Source organism: Aquarana catesbeiana, linkage group LG07, assembly GCF_042186555.1.
Source record: "Aquarana catesbeiana isolate 2022-GZ linkage group LG07, ASM4218655v1, whole genome shotgun sequence".
Lineage (NCBI taxonomy): Eukaryota > Metazoa > Chordata > Amphibia > Anura > Ranidae > Aquarana > Aquarana catesbeiana.
This window is the reverse complement of record NC_133330.1, coordinates 314,459,764-314,486,772: the sequence shown is the minus strand read 5'-3', so window position 1 is coordinate 314,486,772 and position 27,009 is coordinate 314,459,764. Positions and strand designations below refer to the sequence as shown.

General features: G+C 43.2%; 1 protein-coding gene across 1 annotated transcript in view; it reads right to left on the bottom strand.

Annotated features, from left to right (window-relative positions):
- The window catches only part of PIGK (phosphatidylinositol glycan anchor biosynthesis class K), a 214,685-nt gene that overhangs the window by 57,100 nt on the left and 130,576 nt on the right, over positions 1-27,009 (bottom strand). Inside the window, exon 10 of the mRNA XM_073593714.1 lies at positions 17,404-17,479. Coding sequence (XP_073449815.1) covers positions 17,404-17,479 — 76 coding nt within the window. The remainder of the gene's footprint in view (positions 1-17,403; positions 17,480-27,009) is intronic.

Below are 27,009 nucleotides of genomic sequence, written 5' to 3'. Positions count from 1 at the left end.
CTATGGGGGCACCTTATTCGAGGCGGTGTGTGTCCATCCAGACACAGAGCCGTGGCCTGGCCCCGCCCCCTCTTCTCTGATTGGCTCACCAAATTTGATTGACAGCAGCAGGAGCCAACAGCGCCCCTGCTGTGTCTCAGGCAATCAGGAGAGAGAGAGTCACAGGCAGCCAAGCCTCTTGTGCAACATTGCTGGATCAAGTATTAGGAAGGCTGCTGCACATAGCAGGTTTTTCTATCTCAATGCATAGAATGCACTACAACACTACAAGCTACACTTACACATTAAGCTTAGTTAGGAACAGTCTGGAATTCCACCTTAAAGACTAGCAGGTTATCGAGTCACTGGAAGTGGGGAGAAGCAGGGGGAGCAGAAAAAAAGGTTGAAAGCTGAGAGAAAGTCAGAGCAAATGTGCTTATACTGTAATTGTTGAGGATCAATTACCCCATTGTGCCTGCAGCTACAAAGGTCAATAAGACCTTGCATTAAAGTGACTGTAAAATTATTATTTTTTTTTTTTTTAAATAACAAAACATGTCTATACTAAATGTGGAATTGCACCTCCTTTTCTTCGGTTCATCGCTCCTGGCCTCTCCTCCTATGTCCAGTGCCCTTCCTATGGGGGCACACGTGCGTGATCGCTCCAGAGCCCACTGCTGTGTCCGTTGAACAGACAGTGGGACATGGCCCTGCCCCCCAGCTCCCTTATCAGTGGCTTTGATTGACGGCACTGGGAGCCAACTGCTCCCAGTGCCCCAGCAAAGCCAATGCGACCCAGACGTGAGGGGAGAAAAGGGCTGCAAATGTGCACACCACTGGATCGAATGAGGGCTCAGGTGGGGGGGAATGCTGATGCCTAAACATTTTTTACATTATTGTAAGGAACGCATTAAAAGGAAAAAAAGTGTTTAGGCTTTTTGAACCACTTTAAATCTAATTTATTGCTTGATAAAAACAATTCTTTAAATATTTGAATGTGCATAACGTACAAGCCATCTATGCCCTTACTTGCAAGTTTACTTTCACACCCAAATAATCAGCCTTTTCTGCATAAAGGTTTGTAAAACAAATACAAGGATAAACAAAAGCTTAAAATGAAATGCCAAAAGTACAGAGACTGAGTATTTCACAAAGTACATTTACAGTTGTGTAAAACCGATAAGTGTAATGAAGCTCATAGTTATTAGTTCATTACTCCAAAAATATAGCTTTGACATTTCAAACAGACGACAAAAAGGAAAGGTTACCTAGCTTTTCTTTTATCTTTGTGACGCTAGTTTCTAGGGAACTGTTCAGGAGAGCCCTTATTTACTTCTTCTGGCCTACATGAGAGCTGTTTCATTGCTCACACTTGTGCATATCGACCTGGCATCTCCGCTGCTGTTTAATTCATTTGGATTCCGGCATGGAGACGGAATTCGAAATGTGACATTTGCAATCTGGTGGGCCATTTATGGCTCTGGAACTCAGCAGAGAGTCAGACGTTGAACAAGCATTGCTAAGTGCACAGAAAAAAAAAATGATTCAATGTGCTGAAAGGAAAACTCCAGGCAAAAACACAACTATAAATATATATATTAAATCCATTTGCTTTTTGGATTCAGATGCACTGATGGAAAGAAACTTGTCATAAAGTTCTGAGTCTGTGACCTCAAACATCTTGCTTCTGTGGACTTCAGGTGAAAGGAAAGCCATTTCATGCACGAAAGTTAAAAGCAGATCTTCAGTTTTGTTTTTCCTTTTTCCTTGTTAGGATAACTTGTCTAATGGCTGTTCTCTGCAAAAAACACATCACCAGTGGTCTTCTAGGTTGAATAATGGCCAGCGCCAATTTAACCCACTTCCTGTGGGCCCAGGCTATCACAGACCCACTTCCCTGGGGTTACATCACCATGTACCTTTTGTACCACCTGCCCCACCCTATTAGATTGTAAGCTCTTCTGAGCAGGGCCCTCTTAATCCTATTGTATTGTGTTGTATTATAACTGTATTGTCTCCCTTTTATATTGTAAAGCGCTGCGTAAACTGTTGGCGCTATATAAATCCTGAATAATAATAATAATAATGTCGGCTTTAGCTCACAAAACAATAGTGTACAGAGTTGCATTGATGTCATAGTCGTCAACACTGCTCTCAAGTATTGAGGACTGCTCACTGCCACAGGGAGGAGGATCAAAACCCAAAAGTGACATGTAATTGGGCAGAAGACCAGAGGAATTTTTTTTTTATCCTAAAGCTCTTGTAAAAGACATTTTTTTTTTTTTTTTTTTAAACAACAAAAACAGATCATACATGCCTGCTCTGTGAAGTGGTTTTCCACAGGGTAGCCCTGATCCTCCTCTTCTCAGGTCCCTCTCCAGCACTCCTCAGGCCTGGAAAAAACCCACATAACCTTTCCAGGATTTAAGAGAACACATGACTTTGATGCTTAATGAACAAATGTCCAGTATCCTCAAGGACTCTCATGCCAAGTTTATTACATTTGGGAACCTTGGCTTACGTATGCTCTCTTCACTTCCCCCATCTAGCGTTGGACGCCTGTGACTGACACCCCTAACGATCCCGAGTCCATGTCCTCCTTGCTCCCGAGGAAGAATCGAATGAGTTATTTTGTGTTTCTTCCATTTGCGAAAAATCGCACCAACTGTTGTCACCCTCTCACCAAGCTGCTGGGCGATGGTCTTGTAGCCCCATTCAAGTCTTGTGTTGGTCTACAATCTTGTCCCTGACATCCTTGGACAGATCTTTGGTCTTGGCCATCGTGGAGAGATTGGAATCTGAGCAATCGATTGATTGCTTCTGTGGACAGGTGTCTTTTATACAGGTAACAAGCTGAGATTTGGAGCACTCCCTTTAAGAGAGAGTGCTCCTAATCTCAGCTCGTTACCTGTATAGAAGACACCTGGGAGGCAGAAATGTTGCTGATTGATAAGGGATCAAATACTTATTTCACTCATTAAAAAGCAAATCAATTTATAACTTTTCTGAAATGCGTTTTTCTGGATATTTTTGATGTTGTTCTGTCTCTCACTGTTAAAATAAACCCACCAATAAAATTATAGACTGATTATTTCTTTGTCAGTGGGCAAACATACAAAATTAGCAGGGGATCACTTTTTTCCCCTCACTGTATAAGGCTTTGTATTCACTACTGTCCATTTCTTGCGCTCCTATTGATATTCTTTATAATTAAAGAGGAACAGCAGTCTGCTTACATAATTTGTAATAACATCTTTGCCATTCTGAAGCTTCCCTCCAACCACTTTGCATATTTTATATACTGTAATTCTGTACTTGCCAAATATGCTGCAGAAATCTCCCTCCACTCATTTTAACTGTGGGCAGCTGAAGCTGCTGCCTTTTCACTTCCTGGATTTACATAGACACAACACACCTCCAGCTCTGCGGCTCTCATTGGCCCTCTTATGACTCAACCCTCTCCCTTCCTGGCAAAATCTCAGGAGAGAGAGAGCTGTGCATGATGTCATAAGACTAGGCTTTTTACCAGACAAGAAACAGGAAGTGGGGCTGTATAAGGTATTTACCGGCAGAAAAAAAAAAATGTTTTACTATCCAAAGTTAAAACAACAAGGGCAGAAGATTTAATAGATGGAAAGATGAAAAAATGACTGATGGTCCGCTTTACATAAAAATGATTGAACTAGAAAAGTGAAAGTAAAAGAAAATCCCAAATTTTGGGTTGCCCACAGAAGAGTAAATGAGGGTAAATCTTCCAATGGGACACCAGTTGTGGTGAACTGGGAGGCCCCAAGAGATTCCCTTAATCACTTTTGCCCCCCTTCCTGACCAGGCCATTTTTTCCGATACAGCACTGCGTCGCTTTAACTGACAATTGCGCGGTCATGTGACGTTGTACCCAAACAAAATGTATGTCCTTTTTTCTCCACAAATAGAGCTTTCTTTTGGTAGCATTTGATCGCCTCTGCCTTTTATGTTTTGCGCTATAAAACAAAAAAAGAGCGACAATTTTGAAGAAAAAAATAATTTTGTACTTTTTGCTACAATTATTATTATACGAGATTTATATAGCGCCAATAGTTTACACAGCACTTTACAATGTATAGTGGGGACAATAATAAATAATATAATAAATAAATATAATAAATATCCCCCAAAAAAACTCAAAAAACACTAAAATTTCTTTATCAGTTTAGGCCCATATGTATTCTTCTACATAGGGAGCACTGAACACAGAGGTGTGGTGGAAAGTTCAAGTCAACATCAGGAACTATAAGGATTTGCTGTGGCACAATTGTTTTGCATTATTATCACGGACTTTTTTCACACATATGTGCACCTATTTTGGACTTTAATTTTATTCATTAAGTCACAAAGTTTATGTTAAAATATGTACATCGAATTTTGGGTGTAATGCTACACACTTGTTTATAGGAGTGACACATTTGTGGTGTTCCAGCAATATCAGCACTGAGTCACTTTAGGTATTATATTGATTTTGGTGTTTGTGTTTTCATTGGAATTATTATTTTTATTCACACACCCTTAAAAAGGGTTTATTAGATTAGGATATTCACTGTTAATAGTGACACCACAGAGGGGGTGTTTTTGGATAGCGCCACATTTTTAAATTCTTCACGTGGGTTGTAATACACCATTGTCACGTCACAAGATTTGAAAATATTACTCACATATTCTTCTACATAGTTTTGGTTAAAAAAAAAAAAAAATCGCAATAAGCGTATATTGATTGGATTGTGCAAAAGTTAGTGTCTACAAAATAGGGAATAAATTTATGGCATTTTTATTATTTTTTTTTACTAGTAATGGCAGCGATCTGCGATTTTTATCGGGGCTGCAACATTGTGACGGACATATCGGACACTTGACACTTTTTTGGGACCAGTGACATTTATACAGCGATCAGAGCTCAAAATAGCCACTGATGACTGTACAAATGTCACTGGCAGGGAAGGGGTTAACACTAGGGGGCGATCAAGGGGTTAACTATGTTCCCTATGTGTGTTTCTAACTATGGGAGGAATGTGGCTGACTAGAGGAGGAGACAGGTTGTTGTTCCTACTTAGTAGGAACAGACAATCTGTCTCCTCTCCCCTGACAGAACTGGGATCTGCGTGTTTACATACACAGATCCCGGTTCTCGCTCTGTCACAAGCGATCGCGGGTGCCCAAGGGTCTTCGCGCCTGCCGGACACGTGCATCGGCTCCAGGGGTCACGTTGGGCGCCTGCTACAGCTTCTTAAAAAACCCGTATGATGGCTTGCGCACCTGTTTCAATCTGCCGCAGTATAACTGCGACGGCTGGTCGGGAAGGGGTTACTTTGCAGGGATTCCCTCTCGCTTCCTGTTTTGGCTACAGGACACGAAGGGAAATGGGACACAAAAAACTGACCCTCCCTTACTCTATCCAAGCGAAGAAAAAAAGTGTTACCTGTAGTTCTACTTCAAAAAATGGCTTTTAAACACAATTTATGATCATGTTCAAGTATATATTAAAAAAATCCCCCTTTAAATTTCACTGTTCCAATCAATAAGCACTGAAATATTTGTTGCTGGAAACCATGCACAGTGTCTATCCAAAACTCTTCCATAGATCAAAATGTAATAATAAAGAGTAGAAATAATTTTAAAAAATCCTTTTTTAAAATGCAGCATACAAACGATGAAAACACAGGTTTAAAAAAGCTTAAAAATAATAGGAAAATGATTGTTGCCTTAAAGCTAAAAAGCAGAAATTCAGTCGGTAAGCATTCCATCCTCTCAGAGCCAGACATTGTCCAAGGGTGTTTTAAACCATCTTCAATGATAATGAATAACCACGGGGCGTGCGCTGCGGCAGAAAGTAGTGATAAGTTCTATTCTCTCTGCTAATCAAGCGCGGTACATCCGCCCGAGGCCAGCACAGAAGTTAATTAACCTAATTCAGCAGCCCTTGCACAGAAGCGGTAAAGCCCTGTTGAAAAACATGAATACATTTGGTAAAGGCCTTTCATAGGCAGCATGATATTTCTACTGGCGATCTGAAGTCCGGATCGATAAGGCATCATATTGACACTCCAGGTGGCCATCGCCTTCTCTTTTTGAAATATCATCTTGCCTCTGTGCTTTCTCCAGGCCCTGCCTTGATGGTACAAAGTGGGGTACGTCCAATGAAAGGCTTTCCTGCTAATATTCCTTTAAAAAATGAATGACTGATGCTTGGGTGATTAGCGATTCCCCCATAACATGTTTAAAGTTGTCCTGATAACCAGAACCTCTGCATCTTCATTGCATTCTAGACTCCTATGCAGCAGGAACATAAAAAACACAAGCTCCAATCTGTTCCATTGTGTGATTTATTGCACCCTGTCTGGCCACCCCTAAGGGCTAAAGCTACACTGGTGATTTTAGATTAGCTGTTTTAAAAATCTTCAGTGTGAATCTGAACGCAATTAATCACACAAAGGTTAAGGAAGAACTCCATACAAAAACAAAAACTTTTCTAGTGCGTCTAACAAAGCGGTTTAAATCTATTCAAAATCTTCTTATTCTTTAAGATTCTAAAGCTGGGAGGGCTGCTAATACAAAAAATGATATGGTCTCCTAAAATAAATACCAAATTGCAAAAGTCTATGCCCTGTTAAAAGTCCAACTCCAACCACGCTTTAAAGTGTATTTCATGGGGAGGGATATCTTCAAAAATTAAGATTCCTACTGGGGAGATCTGTTTGCTCAGTTTCCTGGTTCATTAGTACTAGAAGCAATAAAAGTTTGTTTCAACAGAAAACAACTTTTACTGCTAGTTCCCTGTTCGAAGATTCTTCATTTATTTTATTTGCATGGTACATGTCATCAGGGCTGCTGTTAGAAACCATGGGGCCCCATACAGCCAACCTGACAGGGCCCCAAATATACAAAGTTTAGTATGCTTCAGTTACGAATGAGCACAGCGAGGGATTGGTTAGGATGATTCATTGTGTTCATTCAAGAAAGGAAGGGCTTGTAAATGTGACATATTTACCTGATCATTTCTCCACTCTACATCCTGAAGGATCCTACTTGTACCTGCCGGTGAGAAGGAGAGGAGGGAAAAACTGGCAGCACTGCAGAGGTGTGGGGGGAGGGGGGGGGGGGGCCTGGGCAACAGGGAAAAAGTATGGTGCACAGCGAAGGGATCGGTGCAGCACGGGGCAATTACTGGAACTGATTCCCTGTATGGCTCTCTCTGCTGCAGCTAAAAGCCAGCAGGAGGTTGACAAGAAGAAGCCAGCTTTCAGCTGCTGTAGAGAGCCATACAGGGAATCGGTTCTAGTAATTGCGCCCCCCTCATCGTGCTGATCACCCTTTCTGCCCACATCTGATTCACCCAGCTGCCTGGGCACGGACCAGTGGCACCCCTTTATCCACAGCCCTGCATGCCGTTATGTATTTTTGCAATTAATGATATAAAATAGGTGAATGGGTATAGAGCATTTGATTTGATACACTATATAGGATTGATATATTTGTATTTAGCACAGTATATATATATATATATACACATACATACATACATATATACATACACACACAATATATATATATATATTACATACACACACACATAATATATATATATATATATATATATATATATATATATATATTTTTTTTTTTATTACATACACACAACACAAAACAATATGTATACCTAGTTACTTTCAGCCCTCTCTGGTCCAGTCATATGATGCCACAGCTCTGCCTCCATCTGTCAGTCAGCAGCTGATGCAGGGGAGAGGAGGGAGTGTCGACAACAGCTGGGACATGGAAACCTATGGGTGACATCACCGCTTCTAGAACCCGCAGCTGTTGTTGAGTGCCCCTCCCCTCCTGCAGGCGCAGCTCATTGACACAAGGGATCACATGACCAGACTGAAAATAGGCAAGTAAATGAGTCAGTGAGGGCTTGGGAGGTGGAGCTGCTAGCACTAAAGGTGACCAACCCAATCATATAATCCAAAGAAAGCCCAGTTTGGACTGGAATAGTCAAGCGGGGGGCTGGCACATAGTGCCACAAGCCTCAGGACCAGAGCGCAGCCTCTCTCCCGGAGCGCATCGAATGTTTGTTGCGAACCCGGTGCTAAATCGTTTGTAGACAACCTGATTCTGTGTCAGGGTTTTGTGCGTAGCAGTGAAGCTACCTCGCTGCAATCTATTGAAAGTTCTAAATGGAAGGGCCTTACGAGCTGACATCACGCTGCCACATCAGAGGCTTGGATCGGTGGCCTTTGCTGTAAGTCCGGCCGTTTGTTTTTATTTGGATATACACCGTATGGGATATTTTAAGATCTATTTAGTTACTAAAGTCTTGAATAAAATACTACACTATATATCACTTCTCAGGCTCCGTGTGGCAGGCATTTTCTGGCTAGGATTCCCTTTGGGCACTATTGTGAGGATTGACTTGATATCTGTTTATCAATGGGATTCTGGTGAGTGCATATCGGTGAAGGAAAAGCACTGGAGTCCTTTTATACAGAAGAGCACTGAAGTCACTTTATATATGTATATTATTACACTGGGCAGCATCGTTATTGGAGGATCTTGACTCACTATAGCACATTTTGCACGTTATGGACTCTTTGGACTTTTTGAATTCTAGGAGTTTCTTTGATGCATTATCCATGTTGAGTGTGATTTATATGAGCAGTGAGAGTGGCTGCCGGCAGACAATGCCCAGCAGCTGCGGAACAATCAAATCCCAAAAAATACTACATTAAGCATATACAAAAAAAACATTTAAGTGGCTGTAAAGGCAGAAGGTTTTTATCTTAATGCATTAAGTTAAAAAAAAAAAAAACCCTTCTGTGTACAGCAGCCCCCTAATACTTACCCGATTCCTATCTCGATCCAACGATGTTGCATGAGAGACTTGGCTGGCCGGGGCTCTCCCTTCTGATTGGCTGAGACACTGGCTCCTGCTCCTGTCAAAGCCAGTGAGCCAATGAAGAGAGGGGGGACGGGGCGTGGCAGCCTGGCAGGGCCACGGCTCTGTGTCTGAATTGTTACACAGAACAGCGGCTCGGCTGGGTTGCCCCTATAGCAAGCTGCTCGCTGTGGGGGCACTCAGCGGGGGGGGGTAGAAGCGCCGAAGAGGGACCCGAGAAGAAGATGATCGGGGCTGCTCTGTGCAAAACCACTGCACAGAGGAGATGAGTATAACATGCCTGTTATTTTCAAATGAAGAAAAAAAAAAAAGAACACAAGACTTTAGTATTATTATTATAGAGGATTTATATAGCGCCAACAGTTTGCGCAGCGCTTTACAACATGAGGGCAGACAGTACAGTTACATTACAATTTGGTACAAGAGGAATCAGAGGGCCCTGCTCGTTAGAGCTTACAATCTAAAAAGTAGTATCACTTTAATAATAAATCATAAAATATGGACATAACTCATAAAACCCAAATCTAAATAAAAAGACTAGAGATAACGATAAGAGGTATCTGCCAAATCAACTAAAGCATACTGTTCTATATGATATACAGGCAGTAACATGTTATGTTGAGATAATGACCTCAAAACAATTGTTGTCCTTTGAAATCATTTTTGAAATTACTTTTCCCAAGAGGTTAAAACTGTTTGGGGTTTACCTCTGCAGCCTCTACAATACACTGAAATGTTCCTTTTGGGCAGAATGCCCCTTTAATAAACCACTGGCACACCTAAGCTTTTAGAGCTGAAAGATCTGCACAGTGCGCCCGCAGCTTTCTGAGTGAGTTATGTTGCTGCTATCTCTACTTGTACTTGTTTCGCAAAAAAAAAATAAAAAAAAAATTGGATTTAACTGCCAACACTAAATCAAGGCGAGGAACAATAGCACCTGAATTTCATGCGCACCTATGACCGTTTCATATTTATTCCCGTTATTTGCTACACGAGGGTGGTCCCATCGATCATATCACATCTCCGCTGTGCGAGGCACCCACTTCTGGCATTATTACAAGTTGACTCTGTGCAGGTTTTAAATCAGATTTTTTTTTTTTTATAAAGTGATAGTACGGCAGATGTATTGCTCGGGTCGCAGGCCGCTATAAATCACAGGAATTGCTCAAAAGCTGCTTAAATACTGAGCAGAACAATTTGTGCTGTATGGCAGTGAATGGATATTGCAATAAAGGGATATTTATGTGCAATACTGAATCGCACACTTCAATAGGCACTGCTTATATTCATTATTCCAAGAAAAAGGCTCATGCCTTTCTAGAGGGGTCATGTAGGACACATTGCTAGAGATGTATGTATTACTTACACACGTTATTTTTACACTGTGTACATACCATGTTTAATGCTGAAGTTTAACCACTTAAAGGACCGAACCTCTTTTTGAGATGTGTTGTTTACAAGTTAAAACTGTTTTTTTTGCTAGAAAATTACTTAGTAACCCCAAACATTATAATTTTTTTTGTTTCTAACACCATAAAGAATAAAATGGCGGTCGTTACAATACTTTCTGTCACACCGCATTTGCGCAGCGGTCTTACAATCGCACTTTCTTTGGAAAAAATACACTTTTTTGAATTAAAAAATTAACAGCAGTAAAGTTAGCCCAATTTTTTGTGAAAGATAATGTTACGCCGAGTAAATTGATACCCAACATGTCAAGCTTCAAAACTGCGCCCGCTCGTGGAATGGCGACAAACTTTTACCCTTAAAAATCTCCATAGGAGACGTTTGAAAAATTCTACAGGTTGCACGTTTTAAGTTACAGAGGAGGTCTTGGGCTAGAATTATTGCTCTTTCTCTACCGATTGCGGCGATACCTCACATGTGTGGTTTGAACACTGTTTTCATATGCGGGCGGTACTCGCGTATGCGTTCACTTCTGCACACGAGCTCAGCGGGATGGGGCGCGCTTAAAAATTTTTTCTTATTTCATTTTTACCTTTTATTTTTACACTGTTCTTTTTTAAAAAATAAAAAAAATTGTTTCACTTTTATTCCTATTACAAGGAATGTAAACATCCCTTGTAATAGAAAAAAAGCATGACAGGACCTCTTAAATAGGAGATCTGGGGTCAAAAAAATAAATAAAATTGTCATTTAAAAAATGTTTTAAAAAAAAGCTGTGGGCGGAAGTGACGTTTTGACGTCGCTTCCGCCGTGCATTGTTATGGAGACGGGTGGGGGCCATCTTCCCCTCTCTCGTCTCTATGCCCAGCCATGGTGAAGATCCGATTGCCTCCACTGATGCCGACGGATCCGGTAAGCGGTGGAGTGCACCGGAGCGCGGCGGGCCCTCTCCCGCTGCCAATAAAAGTGATCTCGCTGCGAATCTGCTGCAGAGACCACTCTTATCAGAAACCGGACCACCAGCTGAACACGAGGCTACCGGGGTTATGGCAGCTAGATGCTGCCATAACAGCGATATCTCTAATCAGCACATTTAACACACATTTACACATTTCCCATTTAACAAAGCAAAAATTGAAATAAAAAAAAAATTCATTTGTAAATAACTTTGCAATGATTTATACCAGAATCATAATTTTAGTGTCATTTTAAACAGGACACATTACAGAAGAAAATGTGTATATATATATATATATATATATATATATATATATATATATATATATATATATATATATATATATATATATATATATATGCGCATTTTCTTCTGTAATGTGTCCTGTTTAAAATGACACTAAAATTATGATTCTGGTATAAATCATTGCAAAGTTATTTACAAATGAATTTTTTTTTTTTTTACTTTTTGCTTTGTTAAATGGGAAATGTGTAAATGTGTGTTAAATGTGTAAAAATATAAACAAAAAAAGTTTAAATATTAATGGTTAATAAAATATTAAAAAAAAAAAGCAGGGAAATAATATTCAAATGGAGGAGAATAAGGCTGATTAGAATAAACTAAAGGTTAATAAGAGGCTAAACCGAAGAACATTTTATTGAAAAAGAAAAACACTATTTTTTTTTTTTATTTGCCAGCTTGCTTTAGGCCTCATGCAGGGCCGTCTTTAGCGCAGGGCAAACGGGGCAGCTGCCCAGGGCCCTGTCATTGCTTAGGGCCCAAAGCAGAGCTGCCCGTTACCTCTGCGCGCTGCCCGCAAATCGGCGCTGAATTATGTGTTGACAGCCGCGGCGGCACGCACGGCGCCCACACTGCCAGTGCCTTTTTTTTTTTCATTTGAGGAGCGGGCCGTGGGTGGGCGGGGCCTTGAGCTCCACTGACGCTCTGGCCCCGCCCCTTGCTATGAGTGCAGACAGTGCTGTGTTAGCACTGACTCGGAGGAGCGGAAGAGGAGTGAGACAGGGCCCTGGGCAGCGCGGAGTGGAGAGTGCCTGGTGAAGTGAAAAAACTAAGGAGCAGTGTGGAGAATTTAGCTGAGCTTTCCACGACCAGGTAAGGTCTATTCTCCTCCCCTGGCTCATGCTCCCCCTATCCCCATGCCATGTCTTGTGTAATAAAAGAAAGTTAAAAAAAACTTAGCCATTCTGTAGTCCACTGTCCAGGCTGAGTGAGGCCTCAGAGGAGAGCACACAGCATGATTTACAGGAACATGGCATACTGTATTTAGGTTGCTTTCACACTGAAAGCACCCGGGCATTGGTGGTAAAACGCCACTGTTTTTAGTGGCGCTTTACCGTCGTTTTTGCTGCGCTTTTCGGCCTCTAGCGGGGCACTTTAAACCCCTGCTAGCAGCCGAAAAAGGGTTAAAAGCGCCTGCAAAGCACCGCTACGGCGGTGCTTTGCCGGCGGTTCAGCGGCACTGTCCATTGATTTCAATGGGCAGGGGCGCTTTAGGAGCGGTGAGTTCGCCGCTCCTAATGCGCTCCAAAGAAGCTGCTGGCAGGACTTTTTCTGACGCCCTGCCAGCGCACCGCTCCAGTGTGAAAGCCCTTGGGGCTTTCACACTGGAGTGAATGGAGCCGCTGTTTCAGGGCACTTTGCAGGCACTATTTTTAGCGCTATAGCGCCTGCAAAGTGTGAACTGCTTGATGGGCTTATTTTGGGCCTAGCTGGTTCACATGTATGTGTTTTGGTGGCCCACATTTGTGCAGGCACAGTGCCCAATCATTTGAATGGACTGCCATGTCTGCGTTTCCTGCAAAAAAAAAAGGTGCATGCAGCATTTAATAGGGCTGCACACACCTATGCCCATCAAGCAATGAAATACAGCACTGTCTGTTCATTATACTTTTGCTCCATGTGACTTACCTGCAGTTCCTGCTCTGGCAAACTTGCTGCATTTTTAGATGTTTAGGCCACGCTTTTAAAGACACAGTACGTTTGTGTGCGCAGGAACTGCAGGTAAGTCGCATGGTGCAAAAGCCGAATGAATTTCAAGGCCACTGCATTTTTAAAATGCTGCATGCAACTTTTTTTTCTGCAGGAAACGCAGGCATGGCAACCCATTCAAATGAATGGGCTGCTGTGCCTGCGCAAATGCGGGCCGCCAAAACACATACATGTGAATGTGTGATGTGACAATGGCTGCAATGTAATTGGGGTGCTGTGATGTGTAAAGGGGCACTATGACATGAACAGGCATGTACTGGCCATCGGGACTACCGGGAGTTTCCCGGCGGGCCGATGGCTCAGTGGGCCGGTTCCAGCGGCCGCCTAATTTGCCTTTTGCATCGTTTCCCAGTTGTTCTGCGGTGAGGTCCGCCGCGATGTACCCCAATGTACCCTGATGTGCCCCATGTGCTTTGATGTGCCCCAATGTACCCTGATGTGCCCCATGCCCTGATGTGCTTTGTGCCCCGTGCCCTGATGTGCTGTGCCCCAATGTCGTGTGCCCTGATGTACTGTGACCTGTGCCCTGATGTGCTGTGTCCTGATGTGCTGTGCCCTGATGTGCCCTGATGTGCTGTGCCCTGATGTGCTGTGTCCTGATGTGCTATACCCTGTGCCCTGATGTGCTGTGTCCTGATGTGCTATACCCTGTACCCTAATGTGCTGTGCCCTGATGTGCTATACCCTGTACCCTGATGTGCTGTGTCCTGATGTGCTATACACTGTACCCTGATGTGCTGTATCCTGATGTGCTATACCCTGTACCCTGATGTGCTGTATCCTGATGTGCTATACCCTGTACCCTGATGTGCTGGGCTCTGTACCCTGATGTGCTGTACCCTGTGCCCTGATGTGCTGTGCCCTGATGTGCTGGGCTCTGTACCCTGATGTGCTGTACCCTGTGCCCTGATGTGCTGTGCCCTGATGTGCTGTGTCCTGATGTGCTGTACCCTGATGTGCTGTGTCCTGATGTGCTATACCCTGTACCCTGATGTGCTGTGTCCTGATGTGCGGTGTCCTGATGTGCTATACCCTCTACCCTGATGTGCTGTGCCCTGATGTGCTGTGCCCTGATGTGCTGTGTCCTGATGTGCTGTGTCCTGATGTGCCCTGATGTGCTGTGCCCTGATGTGCTATACCCTGTACCCTGATGTGCTGTGTCCTGATGTGCTATACCCTGTACCCTGATGTGCGGTGTCCTGATGTGCTATACCCTCTACCCTGATGTGCTGGGCTCTGTACCCTGATGTGCTGTACCCTGATGTGCTGTGTCCTGATGTGCCCTGATGTGCTGTACCCTGATGGGCTATACCCTGTACCCTGATGTGCTGTGTCCTGATGTGCTGTGTCCTGATGTGCTATACCTTGTACCCTGATGTGCTGGGCTCTGTACCCTGATGCGCTGTACCCTGATGTGCTGTGACCTGATGTGCTATACCCTGTACCCTGATGTGCTGTGACCTGATGTGCTATACCCTGTACCCTGATGTGCTGTGTCCTGATGTGCTATACCCTCTACCCTGATGTGCTGGGCTCTGTACCCTGATGTGCTGTACCCTGTGCCCTGATGTTCTGTGTCCTGTCCCCTGATGTGTTATGCCCTGGGTCGGTCTGGATGAAGTCCAGGGCCACATTTTTGTCCCAGTCCAGCCCTGGACATGAAGGGGACTCTAATGTAACGGGGGCGCTGTGATGTGTAAAGGGGCACTATAATGTGGAAAGGTCTGCAATGCAATGGGGGCTGTGATATGAGGAGGCTGCAATGTAATGGGCGCTGTGATATGACGAGGCTGTAATGTTTTTTAAAGATAAATCTATGTTTGTGTCTGTTTTTTGAGATGTTGGGGTGAAAAGCAAAATTGAATTGGGGGGGGCCCAAAAAAAATGTTTGCCCGGGGTCCAAACCATATTAAAGACGGCCCTGGCCTCATGTACACTGCTGCTGGTAAACGGACGTTTAGGTGCAGTTGGGCATTTTTTTTTTCAACTGCTCCTGAACTCTCCTCTATGTTAACTTATCAGTACATGTACACAGGGTCGTTTATAGTCGTTTCTAGGCAGTTGCGTTTAGAGGCTTTTTTTGGAACCCAAAAAGATGCGTCCAGAAGCTGTGTTTAGAGGCATTTCAAAAGCGCACGTTTTCGTCTGGTAGCGTTTTTAAAAGGAAACATTTTATTTATTACTTTTGAGCCTGAAAAATGCTAAAAACACACCAAAAACTCAATTATCACTTTATGCAAGCTTGATATATCATGTGATATTCCCCTCATCAGCCAATTATGCTGTACAATACACAACTTGCATTACTTGACGCTGAAGTGGAATAGGAATTTCACCTCGCCCGTCAAACATTCAGAATTTAACCTGATGACCCCCACGTTGAGCTTGAGACCCTAATGTCTGGCTGTTTGCATTTCTTTATGACCCAACATGTTATAAAGTTTTCCAGCTGGCTAATGAGATTCATACAATTGTCTCTTCCTTCCCCCAGCCTGTAACCCTATATCAATCTCTCACATTTTATGCGAACTAGACAGGGTCTAATCTTTTCCAAGAGAACGTCAAAGGTAGCAATTGACATGAGTGTAAAATTAAAACATTTCTCTGGGTAATTACGCAGCTGAACATACATATTAGAAAAGTATCCTGTGGACATGCGTTGATCCATGAATGGATGTGTCCAGTAGCGATGAACTCTGGTCCTCTCGTGCAATTTTCTACGTCTTTGGAGCCTCAGCAAAAGCAACATCAGGAGCATTCCTCACACATTTCCTCACACATTTCCTCATCATGGGATCCATATTAACAATCCAACCAAAAAATAACAGCTAGCTACAAGCACACTGCTTTTTCAGCTGCTGCTCACACTGTTCTCTCACAGAATGGCTGAAATAGTTCATAAATACTTGTTTTTAGTGCTTTCTAATCATTTGGGAGGGTCTCCTGAGCTTCTCTTTAGTAAACGCTCCTGAACGCAATCGCGGCTTGTAAACGCTGCTAAACGCGTTTTTAAACTGGATTACTAGCTGTTATGTTCCAGCGTTCAGGAGAGGTTGAAAAAAGTCCCGTGAACATGAAGCCTGTTGCTGCAGATTGAAGTTCATCCCTTTGATCTGCAGATGAATGAACAAAATGATACAAAAGTAACATTGTGCTACTTTGTATCTTTTTTTTACAGGTTGCAGTGTTGTTTGTAAACACTGATTCAGTCACGGTTCATGCTAATGTAGTGTGAATCTGATGTGATTTCACAGTGCGATTTCACAGTGCGATTTCTGTTGCGACAGGTGTGATTCGAATGTGAATTCTGAGAGGATTTGGAATAGCCGGAGATAAAAAACCCACCAAACCCGCACAGGACCCTTTTATGAACCGGGTCAAATTCACACTGCATATATGTGAACAGCCTTCATTGGAAATCATGCTTTTAAGGTTGGCCTGCGAATCTATGCTTTATGGATTGCATAAGTGTGAACCGGCACTCTGATGACTTTTTTGACAGCTGCTGACACCATCTCTGAGTACACAACAATCCCACAATCCCAGCTTTGATCAATTAAGCACTTGCTGACCGTGCCTTTTTCTGACATTTGTTGCTTACAAGTTAATATCAGTAATTATATATATATATATATATATATATATATATATATATATATATATATATATATATATATATATATATATATATATATATATATATATATATATATATATATATATTTTTTTTTTTTTTTTTTTTTTTTTTAAGGAATGCCACAAGACTTTGGCACATTTCTGTAAATTAGAGCGACCTGTATTAATCTGTTTGCAAAATAAAGATTTATATACACAGCAAAAAAGGATGTAAAGGATCAGTTAAACTAATAAACTTAAACAAATAATAAACTTAAATAATAATTATTATTTATTTATATTTTGCCTTCTATTGGTTGAACTAGATGGGCATGTGTCTTTTTTCCTATGTAACTATTTATCTAGGGGGGGTAGAAGCCAACTCATGTGGATGGTACCGATACCAGTCTTTACGCTAAAACAGAGCATATGTGAGGTGTGACCGGGACGTTTAATCTACTACATAGCACATACCGAAATTAGTAACAGAGCAGACTGTAATCATTACCTGGTGTATTATTTCAGATACAGGGAGTTGATTGGCATAGGTTGTTAGGTCCACCACAGAGGCATCAGACGAGAACCTGAAATTCAGACATAATGATCACCTTTAGTCATTTATAGAATATTTGATAATCTTACAAATTCACGAAACAATCATTTTCAGAACAATTATAATGACACAAGGCTTAAGGAAATCTTTAGTCCATTTTATCTTTGTTAGGTATACATCTTCAAGAAACCAAATTAATATACACAATTATATAAATGCATAAAAACTTTGCTTTTATGTAAACTTTGAAATTCTCTATATACATAGAACAGTCTTATTTATCCTCTTATAGCACTACTGAAACAGACTCTTTGCTGTAATGATTGGTAACCAGAGTCTATGTGATCTAAGCTGCCTAGGCTGGAAGCTAAGATCAGCATTTTTCTGTTATTAACCACTTCAGACCCGGAAGGATTTACCCCCTTCCTGACCAGAGCGTTTATTGCGATTCGGCCATGCTCTGCTTTAACTGACAATTGCGCGGTCGTGCGATGCTGTACCCAAATAAAATTGACGTCCTTTTTTTCCCATGAACAGAGCTTTCTTTAAGTGGTATTTGATCGCCTCTGTGGTTTTTATTTTTTGCGCTATAAACAAAAAAAGAGGGACAATTTTGAAAAAAAAAAAAAAAAAAAGAATATTTTCTACTTTTTGCTATAATAAATATCCCCATTCTTTTTTTTAAAAAAAAGCTATCTTTTCCTCAGTTAAGGTATTCTACATATTTTTGGTTAAAAAAAAAAAACCCAAAAAAGGCAAAAAGCATATATTGATTGGTTTGTTCAAAAGTTATAGCATCTACAAAATAGGGGATAGATTTATAGCATTTTTATTATTACTTTTTTTACTAGTAATGATGGCAATCTGCGATTTTTATCGTGACTGCGACAATATGGCGGACACATTGGACAATTTTGACACATTTTTGGAACCACTGGCATTAATACAGCGATCAATGTGATTAAAAATGCATTGATTACTGTAAAAATGTCACTGGCAGTGAAGGGGTTAACACTAGGGGGCGGTGAAGGGGTTGTGTTCCCTGGGAGGTGATTCTAACTGAAGGGGGAGGGGACTAAGTAGAGGAAGTGACGGATCGTGGTTCCTAGCTAATAGGAAGTCACGATCTGTCATTCCTGTCAGGACAGAACAGGGAAGTGTGTGTTTACACACACTCGTCCTTGTTCTGTGTCTCCTGCTCACGATCGCTCGTGGCCGGCGTTCATCGCAACAGTCGGCCACGAGCATCCGCAGCCCTGCTGTGTAGGGAGCGCGCGCCTGCTATCCAGACCCCGCGAGCCAACGTACAGCTACGTGGTTTCCCGCAGGGGAGCCAACCCGCCGCAGTATAACTGCAGTGGCTGGTCCAGAAGCGGTTAAAGTGATACTAAAAACTCATTTTTTTTTTTAGTTAAAAATACCAAACATGTTATACTCACATGCTCTGTGCAGTGGTTTTACACAGAGCAGCCCTGATCCTTCGCTTCCCGGGTCCGTTTTCGGCTCTCCTGGCCTCTCCCTCCTGTTGAGTGCTTGCTGTGGGGGCACCCAAGCCGAGCCACAGTAACCCGGGTCCATTCAGACACGAAGCCGCCACCTGCCCCCTTTCTCTCCTCATTGGCTGACTGACTTTGCTTGGCAGCAGCTGGAGCCAATGGCGCTGCGCTGCTGTCTCAGCCAATGAGGAGGGGAGTCGCGGGCAGCCAAGACACTCCAAAAACATCGCTGGATCTAGATGGGGCTCAGGTAGGGGGGCTAAGGGGGCTTCTGCACACAGAATGTTTTTTATCTTCATGCATTAAGATACAAAACCTTCTGCCTTTTACAATCACTTTAAAGGAGTTGTGAAGGCAGAAGGTTTTTTTTTTATCTTGATGCATTCTATGCATTAAGATAAAAAAATTTCTGTGTGTAGCAGCCTCCCCCCCACCCAATTACCTACCTGACCTCCTCCTCTCTCCAACAATGTCCATGATCCCCTCAGCCATCCAGTACACTCCTCCTGATTGGCTGAGACAAAGCAGCAGGGCTATTGGCTCCTGCGGCTGTCAAAGTCAGTCAATCAGGGGAGAGAGGGGGCGGGGCCAGGTCGGGGCTCCATGTCTGAATAGATACAAGGAGCTCTGACTCAGCTTGGGTGACAACCTGTAACAAGCTGCTGGGTGATGGGCTCTCAAAGGAGGGAGGGACTAGGAGCAGCAAAGAGGGACCCGAGAAGAGGAGGATCGGGGCTGCTCTGTGCAAAACCAACTGCATAAAGGAGGTAAGTACAACATGTTTTTTGTTTTTTTAATTTTTTTAAAGCGAGCCTTTACAATCACTTTAATGTTAATAAAGAAGTACAATTTTACTCAAAATAATAACATGAGTTAATAATGTTGACAAATGCCCTACAAAATCATGTGAATTTAACGACAGGTGCACTTGAAGACATATTTATATTGGATATATTGTGGTGCTAGTTCCACTGGGTTTGCACACCAAATTTGGGGTGCCTAGCACTAAGTGGCCCCGAGATACGGGGCCCCAAAGTCGGTCAACTGTGTCCATCTGCAGCAATGTCATTTCAGGACCCTTTGGGTCCAGAGACCCCAAATTTTGGCTGCAGCTAGGGGGCATCTAGGAATCCTTAACTACCGAGTTTGAAGTTCGGGGGACCTATGGCTGCAAATGGGCACAGTGAGGCATGCAAATGGGCATTGTTGACCCTCTTTTCCACTTACAGTAGCTGCACATTTCTCGCCCTCGTCTTATACTCGAGTCAATAAGTTTCCCAGTTTTTTTGTGGTAAAATTAGGTGCCTCGGCTTATATTCGGGTCGACTTATACTCGAGTATATACAGTCCACAGTCTATGGGATAGATAGATAGATAGATAGATAGATAGATAGATAGATAGATAGATAGATAGATAGATAGATAGATAGATAGATAGATAGATAGATAGATAGATCGATCTGAAAATTGATCAGTCCTGATGTACTGACGGACTATCTAATTTCCAAGTCCCAGAAACACCAGGACAGTACAAATACTCCCAAATGACCCCTTTTGGGGAAATAAGACAGCCCAAGATATTTAGCAAGAGGCATGGCTAGTTTTTTGAAGATGTAATTTTTCGGAAGATTAAAAAAAGAAAAAAAAAAAAAGTCACAATTTTATTTTTCTTACATACTGTTACCAGTGCAGTACAGCATTATCATAACGCATGTGGCAGTGATCTGGAACACTGACTGATGACAGTATTAAAAAAATTAAAAATAAATAAAAATAAGGAGAAGAAAGCAGTGGGAGGACTAGGTGTGGTAGATTGACTAGCTGCAGCAGTGGTCTCCAAACTGTGGCCCGGGGGCCAGATGCAGCCATTTGCTTGCTTTTATCTTGCCCTTGGGGCATAATTCCCCCCCCCCACCCCTCCATGAGCAACAGTGAGGCATAGTTCCTGCCACCGACAATGGGGCACTATTCCTCCCACAGACACAAATGATGGGGCACTATTCCTCCAACTCACGCAAATGATGGGCGCTATACCTCACACTGACACCAATAATGGGGTACTATATCTCCCAATGATACCAACAGGGCATTATTACTCCCCCTAATACCAATGATGGGGCATTGTCCACTCCCACTGACACCAGGACATTTTGTTTTCCCAGTGGGAAAACAAAGTTTAAGGGACAGTAAACTGGCCTTTTGTATATAAAGTTTGGAGACCTCTGAGCTACAGGATTTTGAATCAGCAGTGATATAGCCAATAGACATGCTCTCCCTGAAACACCTTCCCATCCCTCTGCAGTGCAAGCAGCCACAGACAGAATGAGGGATAACGCTGCTCTGAACACAGGAGCAGTGCAGCAGTGTTGTCCCCCATAAAAGGAAGCTGTATGAAGTGGACCTCACTGCCAGGATTGTGTGAATTTATGGGGGGCTAAGGGAAAATGGTTAGTGCACATACACTTACTGTACAATTTACAGCTACACAACATTTTTTTTTAATTGGAGGCCATAGTTTTGAGAAAAGTGGAGGTTTCTTTCAAGACTCTTTGGTGTAAAAAGCAAAGAAGGAAAATTGTGTGGCTGACGCTCCCTGGAGATATATATAAAACATGGCCGACGCTCCCTGGAGATATATATAAAACATGGCCGACGCTCCCTGGAGATATTTAAAACAGGACCAACAGATTACAGTCTCTTACATAAATATAAAAACTCCAAAAAAAAAAAATCACAGCCTATAAGAAAAAAAGCAATGTACTGAGGGATAAAGTCTCTAAACCAGTCTACATTATACCCTGATCAGTATTCCTCTCTACTGCCAATAATGACTTCACATCAAATACGCTGATCCTGACACTGCTCAATTCTGCAAATATTTATCAGAGACAAGACTTGAGCACAGAAAGAAAAGCCTGTGTAGTTTTCATGTAGTCCATGGTGCACCGCCTAATACACTTCAAAGGCTTCTCTCCATTAATGAAATAAAAACAAGCCACATCAGAGCCGTCAGTGCCTTTTAAAGTTTTTTTTCTTTTCCAGCTGAAAGTGAAATTATCCCTAAATCAAGAAGTGTAAATAAACCAAATATCCAACACCTGAGACCAAGACAAAGTGTCGCACAGAATCGTTAAAGAACCGCCATTTCTATCGAGTACTTTTGAGAGAATAGGCAGAGAAATGAAACATTGCATTATTACAAAAAATAATGAATAATACATAAACAGTGCATAAAGCAAAAACCTCAAAACGCCCTTCAGTAAATAATTTGCGGATCTATTTGCCTCACTTCCGCCTGCCCTTTGGGTGCAGCTAGAATAGAAGGTGGCATGCTGGCTCACATTAAAGAACGTGTGACACAATCATAGGCCCTTCATCTCTCTATCCATCTGTACACTAGAACAGGGGACCTCAACCCCTGTTGGGGGCCCGGCCGCGTGGCAGACGAGCTAGCCAGCACAACTAGCACTGCCACCACCAGAGGCCGCCTGCTCCCTTTCTCATAGCACCACTACTCCTGTCCCTCTCTGTGTTCACCTGACCTACGGAGAGGAAGGGGGAGAAGAAGAAGAAGAGGAGGAGGGAGGAACGCCAAGTTGGGCCAGGCCGGCCCGGAGGTGATAGGTTACACTCCCCCCCCCCCCCGAGGTAACAGGCAGCACCGAAATGTCACACCCCCGGTCCGTGAAGGGGTCGTTGTCACTGAGGCCCCAGTCCCCAGTGCCAGGGAGGCTGGAGACTACTGCACTGGCAGGTTTTTGCCAAGCAACTTGCATGCCAACCTCTTGTTGCACATGTAACAAGAATGTGCGAAGGCGAAGAGAGTGGCCTTTAGTGTCCACACATCATGCATGAGTCTGAGCGGCAGAGATTTCTGTGCTGGGAGCATGTTCACTACACAATCCCAGCACAGAGATCGAGTTGTCAAAAACAGCTCTTGGTGTGTATTAATGACTGGGAACCGGTGGGACTGGCTCCCAATCATGTGATCACTGTAACAGCCAATCGCAGTTGTCACATGATTGCAAAGACCTTTCCGTCCTCCAGGCATAATAGCCCAGTTAAAAAGAGAAGTCAGGGCAGGGGGGGCGGAAAGAGGTTTATGTATAGGCAAACTGTATTTAACCACTTGCAACCAGTGACGTACCAGTATGTTGCTGGATTGGAAAGGTGATATCGCGATCATCACTGCAGCAATGATCGAGATATCATTTTTTAGTGCCGGCGGCGATTCCCTTCAATGCAAAAGTAATCTTAGCGGCTAGGAAGAAGCCGCTGGATTACTTTTATAGGCAGCAGAAAGGGGTCCCACCCCCCCTCCCACCGCTGCCTTAGCCTTTACCATCCCCTGTGATCAAGAGCCCAGTAACGATTCGACCAAGGCATTCGGTTCCTGGGACACAGGGAGAGGAATCAATATTGTTCCTCCCATTGTGTGACGTCAGAAACTGGAGGTGACATGGATTTTGTCACTTCCGGATTCGATCTCATGTAAACAAGTTGTTTGCACAAGCATCTGATCAAACCGATCTTGGTTTGATCAGATGCTTTGGGAGAGAAGAGGAGAGATCTGGGGTCTAAAAGACCCCAGATGTCCCAGTAAAGAGTACCTGTCACTCCCCATGCTATTACAAGGGATGTTGTTCATTCCTTGTGATAGCAATAAAGTTTGATAAAATTTTTTAAATATACTGTAAAAATAAAAATTTAAAACAAAATAATACAAACTTTTTTTTTTTTTTTTTTAAAGCACCCCTGTTCCCCCATGCTCAGAAAGCAAAGCCGAACGCATGCGTAAACGGTGTTCACATCACACATGTGAGGTATCGCCACAAATATAATAGTGAGAGCAATAATTCTAGCACCAGGCCTGTGTAACTGTAAAGTGGCAACCTGTAAAGACTTATAAAGCGCCACCTATGGAGATTTTCTAAGTACCAAAGTTTGGCGCCATTCCACGAGCCTGCGCAATTTTAAAGCATGACATGTTAGGTATCTCCATTTACTCGGCGTAAAACCATCTTTTATATTATACCAAACAATTGGATATTATATTGTGTTTTTGTGCATTAAAATTCACTAAAGTATTTTTCCCAAAAAATTGCATTTGAAAAAACGCTGCACAAATACCGTGTGAGACAAAAAAAAAAAAATATTCTCTGGGGCCTCTGCTTAAAAATATATATGTTTGGGGGTTCTTGGTAATTTTCCTGCAAAAAAAAAAAAAAAAAGCAGATTTGTACTTCTATGAGAAGTGTTAGAATAGGCCCGGGGTTAAGAGATATCAACTCTAAGAACTTAAAGGTAATATATTGAGACTTACCAGTCCAAAGATGTGAAGGCTGCATTTGTTTCCCTTTTTCAGGCTAAGAACATTTTTACAAAATACCCATTTAATCTTGCCAGAAATTCAGTTAATTTGTTACTTCCCGTGAGCTAAAGAAAAATCTCCTTGTTTTCAGCCTTTGCAGCTAATGTCTGTGAACTACAGAACACCTCCTCTCTGTCCAATGGAAGTTAGAGGGGGACTTTATGTAGTCCGAATCAGATGAGCACGGCTGAATCAGGAGAGCAACGCTGCTCATCCAAAAATAGAGTGAGTGTTGCCACCCTATGACAAGAAGTGTGCTATTGTCAGAATCACCAGGTAAAAATAAAAGCAAAAAAGCCTAAAAAGGAAACTAAGGCAGCCACCAATTCTAAAGTACAAATCTGCAGCATTTTACATTTTTTTTTTAGTTTTAGATATCCTTTGGATAGTGTATGGAATGACTAAATCCCCTTTCAGTTTATTTCCTTTTTTTGTATCAAGTATTTTTCTTACTGAAAAAAAAAAAGCTTTGCTTAAAGTGGTAATAAACCCAAAACCAAAAATGTAATATATTGCAGCTTACCAATCATTAGATGTGGTGGCTGCATCAGTTTTATTTTTTTAGGCTTTGTTCCCCTCTGTTTTCCCTTGATGATCTGGCCAGTAACACACCTCTTGTATTAGAGTGCCCTCACTCTGGATGAAGGAGCACAGGGGGCACATTTGGACAGCAGCATCGTCAGTCCAGGAGGAGGGGAGTGTTAGATGTGCAAACTAAAGCCAATCTCCAGCTAACACTTTATAAGCAGTTACAGTGAACAGTTTTATTTTCTTAGGGATAAAGGTTTTACATAAATACATAAAAATGATCATTGTAAGCACCCCTGCCAGCGTTGAATGGTTTGTCCCATCCCTGTAATTGATACAAATGCAAGAGTGCTGGTTCTTTTGAAAACCACAAAAGACTTGCATGACAGATCACCAGATGAAAATAGAAGAAAGAAAGCCTAAAAAAAGAAACTAATACAGCCATCACATTTAGGAATTGGTAAACTGCAATATAATAAATGTTTCTTTTGGGTTTAACACAACGTTAACCACTTAAAGCGGGGTTCCACCCAAATTTTGAACATTATCTGTATGTATTCTCTTACTTGCCTAGATGCTGACATGCTGTTTAAAAAATTTAAATCGCCGTAATTACCTTTTATTTTTCTATTCTTCTTTGCACTTCCTGGTTCTCCTCCCGTGGGAGTAGGTGTGTTTCTAGCCTCTCCCAGACTCCTGGGAGCTAGTCTCAGGCTTCCCAGGATGCCACTGAGCATGTGCAGGAACGAGCGGTGAATGCTGGGAGCACAGCATTCACCACATCCAGGAAATAAATGCTTGTGGGCTTCAAATGCCCACAATGAAGATGGAAACCGCCTGCAGTGAATAATATAAGTTATTCTTTCCGACGAAATCTGACACAGGCGGACATATTACACACAATATGTGAGTATGTAATGCTGAGAAGAAAAGTTTGTGAATGAACTCAAAAAAAAAAAAAACGATAGATAGGTGGACCCACGCTTTAAGGACTGCCCCACGTACAAATACTGTAGCAGGGCAGCCCTATAGCGCAAAATCACGTACGTGCACGTAATCTCTTCCATCGGCTCTGGGAGGGCGCGCACCACTGGAGCTGCACTCCCGCTATGATTGGACAGCAGGTCCGGCAGTCGCGATCATGTAAACAAGGCAGACCGTCATTCTGTCAGCGAGAGAGGAAGGGGGGAGAGAGAGAGAGGAGAGAGAAAGGGGGGAGAGAGAGAGGAGAGAGGAAAGGGGGAGAGAGAGAGAGGAGAGGGGGAGAGAGAGGGGGAGAGAGAGGGGGAGAGAGAGAGAGTAGAGAGGGGGGGAGGGGAGAGAGAGGGGGGAGGGGGGAGAGAGAGCGTGGGAGAAAGAGAGCGGGGGGGAAGAGAGAGAGCGGGGGGGGAAGAGAGAGAGCGGGGGGAAGAGAGAGAGCGGGGGGGAAGAGAGAGAGCGGGGGGGGGAAGAGAGAGAGCGGGGGGGGAAGAGAGAGAGCGGGGGGGGAAAGAGAGAGAGCGGGGGGGGAAGAGAGAGAGCGGGGGGGGAAGAGAGAGAGCGGGGGGAAGAGAGAGAGAGAGCGGGGGGAAGAGAGAGAGAGAGCGGGGGGAGAGAGAGAGAGAGCGGGGGGGAAAGAGAGAGAGAGAGCGGGGGGAAAGAGAGAGAGAGAGCGGGGGGAAAGAGAGAGAGAGAGCGGGGGGAAAGAGAGAGAGAGAGCGGGGGGAAAGAGAGAGAGAGCGGGGGGGAAGAGAGAGAGAGCGGGGGGGAAAGAGAGAGAGAGAGCAGAGAGAGGGGGGAGAGGAGAGAGGGGGGAGAGGAGAGAGAGAGAGGGGGGAGAGGAGAGAGAGAGAGGGGGGAGAGGAGAGAGAGAGAGGGGGGAGAGGAGAGAGAGAGAGGGGGGAGAGGAGAGAGAGAGAGGGGGGAGAGGAGAGAGAGAGAGGGGGGGAGAGGAGAGAGAGAGAGGGGGGGATAGGAGAGAGAGAGAGGGGGGGATAGGAGAGAGAGAGAGGGGGGGGGAGGAGAGAGAGGGGGAGGAGAGAGAGAGGGGGGAGAGGAGAGAGAGGGGGGAGGAGAGAGAGAAGAGAGGGGGGCAGAGAGGGGAGAGAGGAATCTGTGATTTTTACTAATCGGGAACACAGATGTGTCTTCTTCCTCTTCGAGTCAAGAAAAACGCTTCAAGAGACT